This window comes from Anopheles ziemanni, chromosome 2 (assembly GCF_943734765.1).
Source record: "Anopheles ziemanni chromosome 2, idAnoZiCoDA_A2_x.2, whole genome shotgun sequence".
Lineage (NCBI taxonomy): Eukaryota > Metazoa > Arthropoda > Insecta > Diptera > Culicidae > Anopheles > Anopheles ziemanni.
The window spans coordinates 49,560,475-49,569,683 of NC_080705.1; the positions used below are offsets into that span (position 1 = coordinate 49,560,475).

Consider the following 9,209-nt stretch of genomic DNA (forward strand, 5'->3'; position numbering starts at 1 on the left):
TTGTTTCTTGACGACCATCTGTACGGTATATTCTCCCGTCTTTGTGGGGAATAAATATTGTTTTCCCCACATGAGCGCTTTCATCTCCGTGATTTTCCCATAAGCGCTCAGGAGCTTTCTAATCTCTTCCTCGGAGACCTCGTCCGGGGCGTCGCTGATTTTAACTTCCACTGCCCCATCAACTAAGGACACCGGGATCACATAAGTCTCTCCTGCTATGGTTAGTGTTGCGCCTTGTCCCGCTTTGACCGCCCTGTTTGCAATGTCCAGATTGGTGACCTTCACATAGATTACGGGTTCGAGTCGGCAGCATTGCAACATGACTACCTCCTCTTGCCCTAAACCCAGTTGGGTTGCCACCATCTCATGGATCATTTGAAACGCGGGTTTCGGAACGTTGGCCAGATTGACTTTAATCGTGTTAACACGGATACTCATTTTCGTTTCGGGGATTGCACGTTTTTTTCTTTACAGGTGCAGAAAATGTACTGGATACACAATGTTCCAGGATATTCATATTGTTTGGCGGCAGAACAAAAGATGAATACATAATTTAATGGTGAGTAAGCTTTTTAATTATTAGGTTGATCACCGAAATTATTGGCATTGAAACTTGAATGTTATTCGTTTTAGGAGAAATGCCAAAAGATTGATGTGAAGATTTTAGGCGACAAGTAATAAGTCGCACGTAATAGCTTTGGTGTTCCGTAGGCGAGATAAAATTCTTACCGTATTATTCCGTGTATAACAACCCCCTTTTGGTTCAAAAATGATCAAAGTCCGATTAAGTGGGTCGTTATACACCGCACCGAAAGCTCTTTCTCTCAATTGGTCACTTCTGATCTCGGCTGACACTTAACCCTTCCGTCGGGTGAAATTTCTGACATTAGTGACACCCCGATTTCGCCCGGTAACAATCTGGATTGACTTATAGAAGATGGTCCCCTTGGCGCAGTCCCTTGGTGGTAGCAAAGGAACTTGAGAGTTTTCCATCCACCTCCACCTGACAAGTGATGTTGGTCATGGTCATTCTTACAAGTCTGATTAATTGAGCCGGGATTCCAAATGAGCTCATGGCTTGATACAGTTTTACCCTGGCTATGCTATCATATGCGGCTTTAAAGTCAATGAAGAGATGGAAAATGTTTTGTTGGTACTCTGCCATCTTCTCCAAGACTTGAGGCATGTGGAAGATCTGATCAGAGGTTGATCTCCCTCTTCGGAATCCCCTCTGATAGTTTCCTACTATCTCTTCAGCGTATGGGTCAAGCCGTTTTTGAAGAACGAGGGAGAATATTTTGTAGGCGGTATTCAACACCGTTGTACCCCTGTAGTTACTGCAGTCTAACTTATCTCCCTTTTTGTTTATGGGGTAGATGATACCAAGATTCCAATTACAAGGCATCGATTCGCTTTCCCATATCTCAGATATCAGTCGATAAATTTCATTCTCTAGATTTGCGCCTCCGTTTTTGATCAGTTCGGCTGTTACTTCGTCCGTGCCAGGCGACTTATTGTTTTTGAGGCGACGGATAGCCTTTCGTGTTTCTTCAATGCTAGGTGGCTGAAGCATGATTTCATCTGCTGGTGGAGCCTCCAGCTGCTCGTTAAACTGATCATTTAGTAATTCATCGAAGTACTGAGCCCACCGCGAGAGGACCTCTGGCTGGTTTCTGACCAGATCTCCATCCTTGCTACGACTATATTTGACAGATTAATAAACAGTAGCAAACTGGAGCTCAAAGTGTAAGGTTTAATTGCACAGCACGAAGACCATCCGAAAATTCATACATTTGGTCCTTCGAACCGGATCTTTCGTGTTGAGTGAAAGTTTTACTCAGTAATTGTTTTACGAACAATTATCTCGGTTTACGTCTACGACGTACGCAGTGTCTTACGGACAATTGTTTTCTTCGACGTTCACGACGTCAAGACCGCGAAGCAAGTGTTAGGAGAACATTCGACGAGTTCCTCGTCAATTGTGAACACTGATTTGCACAACGGGTGCAACGCAAACAACAGTGCAGTGAGAAAGAGTGCACACAATACGAAGTTAGTGAAAGTCGCCTACGCATCTCACCGCATCTCGATAGTGCTGCATCATCTAACCGCCATCACGTTTTGCGCGCCATCAAAGTGTGAGAGAGTTCGCGCGCATTTGATCTTCCAGCGCGTCACCGGTTAACCCTTGGGGGACAGCGAAAAAAGGCCACAGTGAAAACAAAAAACTTTTAAGAGAAATGGAGAAAAAACTCAAAGCGGCTCAGCATAAAAAGAAGGTTGCGTTGGAGAATATCAAATCGCTTGAAAGATTTGTGACCACGTTCTCCAAGGATGAAGTGGGTCAGCTTCCAGGTGCATTGGAGAGGCTTCAGCAGCAAAAGGAGGATTTCTTCGCAGCGATGGCGAAATTAGAAGAACTCGATGATAGCAGTGAAGCGTTGGAATCGTGTATCAGCGATAGGATTGACATGGAGGAGCGTTGCCAACGTTTGAAGGCATTCTTGCGGACGAATCTTCCGAAGGAGACACCAGATTCTTCGATGCTGGCAAACTCAACAATGGCATTTGGACGGCCAACTGCAACCAATCTTCGGCTTCCAAAAATCGAATTGCCTACGTTCGACGGTGACTCTACAAAATGGCTCTCGTTTCGCGACCGTTTTGTATCGATGATCGATGATTCGGCAGAATTGTCATCGATTGCTAAACTGCAGTATCTACTGTCATCTTTAAAGGGCGACGCTGCATTACCCTTCGAGCACACACCGTTAACAAACGAAAACTACGCGGTCACTTGGAAGGCGCTGTTGAAAAGATACGACAATACACGTAGCCTTATTCGTGAGTATTGGCGGAAACTTCATTTTCTTCCGGTGGTAAAATCAGAGAGCGTCGAAGATCTAACTAATTTAGTGGATGAATTCACACGGCATTTGAATGGTTTGGCCAAGCTGAAAGAACCTGTGGAGGCATGGGATACTCCTTTGTCCAACATGCTGCTGATGAAGTTCGACAGCGAGACCATTCTTGCGTGGGAGAAGCATTCCGTCCACTTCGAGCGGGACAAATATCAGGAACTGATGAAATTTGTCGAAGATCGGATCCAGATCCTCAAATCCACTAAAAGCCTTACCATTGTAGAGGATTCGACGATTAAGGTGGCCGGCAACGCACGGCAAAATACCTCACGGAGAGCCATTACAAACACCGCAGCCATTCATAAATCCTCGGGGCAACCACGGTGTTTATTGGAGTGCGCTGAAAATCACTCGCTACGCATGTGTCCAATATTCAACGGCAAGGATGTGCAGCAGCGACGCGGCATCGTGGCAAAGAAGCGCTGTTGCTGGAATTGCCTAAGCAATACGCATCTAGCGAAGGACTGCAAGTCGGATCGGTCCTGTCGCACGTGTGGGGAGCGTCATCATTCACTGCTACACATTTCTTCGACGATATCGATGGGAGTGAACTCGGAAGACGAAACGGTGTTCCTTGAGACGGCGGTGCTACATCTCGTCGATGACTACGGAACAAGGCACGAGGCGAGAGCGCTTCTCGATTCCGGATCGATGTCTAACTTCATCTCGGAAGCGTTCGCTCGGAAATTAATGGCCTCTCGGTCTAAGGTCAACGTTTCCATCTCTGGCATCGGTATGGCGTCGCAGTTGGTGAACGGGTCGATTGTGGCAACCGTCCAGTCGAAGATACAACCATTCGCGACTCAAATGGAATTCCTGATCCTGAATAACCCATCGGCGGACATCCCAACGACTCCCACTAACGTGTCTTCCTGGAGGATGCCGGTAGATGCAGTTTTGGCGGATCCATCGTTCTACATCCCAGGCAGAATTGACATCGTCATCGGGGGAGATGCGTTCTGGGAGATTCATTCCGGAAGGAAACGGTCGCTTGGCAAGGGACGTCCGTGGCTGGTCGAGACTCCCTTCGGTTGGGTCGTCGCGGGTAACACTGCCCAAGCTGCAAAGGAGGTTCCACGAATTTGCCATGTGGCTACGTCAAACACCCCACTGGAAGTGATCCTGAACCGGTTCTGGGAATGCGAAACCCTTCCCAACGAAGCAACGTTTTCTCCGAGGAGGACCTCTGCGAGAAACATTACGTTTCTACGACGACTCGGGACGCTGCGGGAAGGTATGTGGTTAGTTTACCGTTTAACTCGAATGCCAATACAATTTTAGGAGCTTCCAAGGAGATCGCCGATCGCCGGTGGGCGGGAATGGAACGTCGGCTGAATTCCAACCCGCAAATGAAAGAGGCATACATCAAGTTTATGAAGGACTACGAGCGTTTGGGGCACATGAAGAAACTTAGCGAACCCGTTGATGATTCAGTTCCGCATTACTATCTGCCGCATCATGCAGTAGTAAAGGAGACCAGTACGACCACTAAGGTTAGGGTTGTCTTTGATGCATCCTGCAAGACAACTTCCGGGTTTTCACTAAACGACACTTTGCTCATCGGTCCGGTAGTACAGCAAGATCTGCTTTGGCAAGGATGTGCAGCAGCGACGCGACATCGTGGCAAAGAAGCGTTGTTGCTGGAATTGCCTAAGCAATACGCATCTAGCGAAGGACTGCAAGTCGGATCGGTCCTGTCGCACGTGTGGGGAGCGTCATCATTCACTGCTACACATTTCTTCGACGATATCGATGGGAGTGAACTCGGAAGACGAAACGGTGTTCCTTGAGACGGCGGTGCTACATCTCGTCGATGACTACGGAACAAGGCACGAGGCGAGAGCGCTTCTCGATTCCGGATCGATGTCTAACTTCATCTCGGAAGCGTTCGCTCGGAAATTAATGGCCTCTCGGTCTAAGGTCAACGTTTCCATCTCTGGCATCGGTATGGCGTCGCAGTTGGTGAACGGGTCGATTGTGGCAACCGTCCAGTCGAAGATACAACCATTCGCGACTCAAATGGAATTCCTGATCCTGAATAACCCATCGGCGGACATCCCAACGACTCCCACTAACGTGTCTTCCTGGAGGATGCCGGTAGATGCAGTTTTGGCGGATCCATCGTTCTACATCCCAGGCAGAATTGACATCGTCATCGGGGGAGATGCGTTCTGGGAGATTCATTCCGGAAGGAAACGGTCGCTTGGCAAGGGACGTCCGTGGCTGGTCGAGACTCCCTTCGGTTGGGTCGTCGCGGGTAACACTGCCCAAGCTGCAAAGGAGGTTCCACGAATTTGCCATGTGGCTACGTCAAACACCCCACTGGAAGTGATCCTGAACCGGTTCTGGGAATGCGAAACCCTTCCCAACGAAGCAACGTTTTCGGCCGAGGAGGACCTCTGCGAGAAACATTACGTTTCTACGACGACTCGGGACGCTGCGGGAAGGTATGTGGTTAGTTTACCGTTTAACTCGAATGCCAATACAATTTTAGGAGCTTCCAAGGAGATCGCCGATCGCCGGTGGGCGGGAATGGAACGTCGGCTGAATTCCAACCCGCAAATGAAAGAGGCATACATCAAGTTTATGAAGGACTACGAGCGTTTGGGGCACATGAAGAAACTTAGCGAACCCGTTGATGATTCAGTTCCGCATTACTATCTGCCGCATCATGCAGTAGTAAAGGAGACCAGTACGACCACTAAGGTTAGGGTTGTCTTTGATGCATCCTGCAAGACAACTTCCGGGTTTTCACTAAACGACACTTTGCTCATCGGTCCGGTAGTACAGCAAGATCTGCTTTCGATTGTCATGCGTTTTCGGGCTCATGCGATAGCAATTACTGCAGACGTGGAGAAAATGTATCGTCAATTCCTTCATCACGCCCAAGACAAGAATTTTCTTCGCATTCGGTACAGAGAAAATTTCGCAGAACCCATAAGCACCTACGAACTACAAACGGTTACCTACGGCACGGCATCGGCACCATTCTTAGCTACACGAACTCTGAAGCAGATTGCAAACGATCATGGGGAGCAATATCCACGCGCAGTTAGCCCTGTACTGTACGATTTCTACGTGGATGACCTACTAACCGGTGCTGACGATCAAACAGATGCAATCGAAATAGTGAGCCAAGTTACAGAAATGCTGCAGTCAGCTGGTTTATCGCTAAAAAAGTGGGCATCGAACATACCTGAAGTGCTCTCTCGCATTCCACCAGAAGACGTAGCGATCTTACCAACATACGAATTACGAGACGCGCAATGTGTATCCACTCTCGGGCTTGTATGGGAGCCTGCCCTCGACTTGCTTCGGTTCCGGATCGATCTTCCATCTACAGCACCAATATGGACACGAAGGATAACAATGTCTTACATTGCAAAGATATTTGATCCACTCGGATTGTTGGGACCAGCCATAACAGTAGCCAAGCTATTCATGCAACAGCTTTGGTTGCTAAAGCAAGACGGGAAAGCTTGGGACTGGGACGTTGAGCTGCCATCACAGGTCCAAAAGGAATGGCACAAGTTTTACTCTACATTACATCTTCTTCGGGAAGTACGCATCCCGCGTTACATATCAAGCCGGGAACCCACGAGCATACAACTACACATCTTTGCAGATGCATCCCAAGCTGCATTTGGGGCATGCTGCTACCTTCGAACTGTAAATCGAGACGGGATTTCTGTTCAACTCGTGGCAGCCAAATCCAAAATCGTTCCATTAGATAACCCGCATTCTATCGCTAGATTGGAACTATGTGCGGCTCGACTGGCAACACACTTATACCGGAAGGTCAGCCAATCCTTAAACATTACTATACAATCCACGGTATGCTGGACCGATTCCATGACCGTGATACATTGGTTGAATTCCTCACCTCGACGTTGGAAACCATATGTGGCAAATAGGGTGGCTCTCATACAGAAGGAGTCCAGCATTACGTGCTGGAAGCATGTACCGGGCACAGATAATCCTGCAGATGACATCTCGCGTGGTCTTCATGCAGATAAGCTATTGGAATGCGATCGGTGGTTCCATGGCCCGCACTGGTTGTCCTGCAACGAAGAAAGCTGGCCTGTGCACAACCTATCTACAGAGGAGGGAGATTGTGTATCGGAGGAAAGAGCAGTGACGCCACGTGTGGTTGCCGTATCAACGACGGCAGATTTCAGCAACAAACTCTTTGCATCATTTTCGGCATATCATCGTCTTCGCAGATCTATGGCGTTTTGTCTGCGTTTTATTCACTGTCTGGCAGGACGCGGTGCATTCAGAACCACGGAAGACGGAAATCCAACGGAACAACGCTCACTGGTTGAGAGAGTGCCACCATTAACACGGGACGAACTACTCCAGGCTGAAATCCAGTTGTGCCGGTTGTCGCAGGAGGATAGCTTTGCAGAGGAACTGCACACCGTAAAGCATGGCAAGGAGATTCCGAAAACATCGAAGTTGAGGTGGCTATCGCCTTTTGTTGACTCAAAGGGATTACTGCGAGTCGGTGGTCGGCTTCACAATGCGCAGATTCAGGACGCGACCAAACACCCGATTCTGCTCTCCAGTAATCATTCATTGGCCAAGTTATTGACAGTCGCGTATCACTTGAAATTATTGCACGCCGGACCTCAGTTATTATTAGCCACACTACGTCAACGATTTTGGATAATTGGCGGGCGCAGTCTCGCTAAGTCTGTTTACCACCATTGCCAACAATGTTTCAAGGCGAAGCCAACATTGGTGAAGCAAAGCATCGCGGACCTCCCAATTTCACGGGTAACACCTACGAGACCGTTTGCTGTCAGTGGAATTGACTACTGCGGACCAGTCTTACTAAAGTCAACGATTCGGAACCGCAGCCCGACGAAGGCGTACATAGCTATATTCGTGTGTTTCGCGACCAGGGCGGTACACATTGAATTAGTGGGTGATCTCACGACGACGTCCTTTCTGGCAGCACTTCGACGTTTTGTTGCAACAAGAGGGAATATCTCAGAACTTCACTCCGATAATGCAACGACATTCAAGGGCGCCGCGCATGAGCTTCATCGCCTCTATAAGATGCTCAAATGCATTCAACAAGAGCGGGACGAGATTTTCAACTGGTGTGCGAACAACGAAATTAAATGGAAATTCATTCCACCACGTGCTCCGCATTTTGGCGGTCTTTGGGAGGCAGCGGTACGTTCCGTAAAACAACACATTGTTCGCACAGTAGGAAGTACGAGCTTAACTTATGAGGCAATGGTAACTCTGTAAGCCCAAGTCGGACAATGTTTAAATTCACGACCGCTAGTGCCATTGTCAAACGAACCCACAGATACAGAGCCACTAACACCAGGGCATTTTCTAGTAGGCTCCAATATGTGTGCATTACCACAAATTGATAGGTCGCAGGAACCATCAAATAGGTTGAAGGAATTTGAGCTAGTACAGAAACATTTACAAGCCATCTGGGCGCGCTGGTATCCGGAATACCTTCAACAATTACAAGCGCGTGCTAAAAACTGTTCAAATAACCCTGTAGAGCTAGAAAAGGGACAACTCGTCTTGATCAAAGAAGATAACGTACCTCCAACTATGTGGCCCATGGGGCGAATAACAGCAGTGCATCCAGGGAAGGATAGCATAGTTAGAGTTGCTACAATTCGAACTGCATCAGGGAAGGAAATTGTACGAGCAGCAGCGAGACTCGCTCTCATTCCCAATCCCCAAGTGTAAAACCCATAGGCGTAGGATAAAAAAAAACACTCACGCAACAGTTAAAAAAGGGATACCCTTTTTTGGTGGCCGGAATGTGGGAATTAAAGTCAAGTATGTTGCCTACATTCTGGCGGATATCATTAGCATAGAAAAAAGGATTAACGAAAAGGATTAATGAAAAGGGAAATAGGAACTAAGTCAAATGAATTATAAGGTAACGCGAATGAACTATATTTGACAGATTAATAAACAGTAGCAAACTGGAGCTCAAAGTGTAAGGTTTAATTGCACAGCACGAAGACCATCCGAAAATTCATACAGTGGCTGAAGCATGATTTCATCTGCTGGTGGAGCCTCCAGCTGCTCGTTAAACTGATCATTTAGTAATTCATCGAAGTACTGAGCCCACCGCGAGAGGACCTCTGGCTGGTTTCTGACCAGATCTCCATCCTTGCTACGACAGCAGGTCACCTTCGGAGTAAAGGTGCTTCGGTGGCTTGCTATCGCCTGGTAATGCTGTCTTGTGGGTCCGTAACGCACTCTGGTTTCCTCGAGTTTTCGCATTTTAGCGTCCTCCCACAG

The 9,209-nt window shown here is 47.9% G+C and overlaps 1 protein-coding gene across 1 annotated transcript; it reads left to right on the forward strand.

Annotated features, from left to right (window-relative positions):
- The first annotated feature begins 2,240 nt into the window (after positions 1-2,240).
- On the forward strand, positions 2,241-6,835 carry LOC131293757 (uncharacterized). The gene is given in 4 exon segments (XM_058321821.1): positions 2,241-4,092; positions 4,095-4,520; positions 4,591-6,482; positions 6,674-6,835. Coding segments are annotated over 4 exon segments (4,332 nt in total).
- Positions 6,836-9,209: the final 2,374 nt, after the last annotated feature.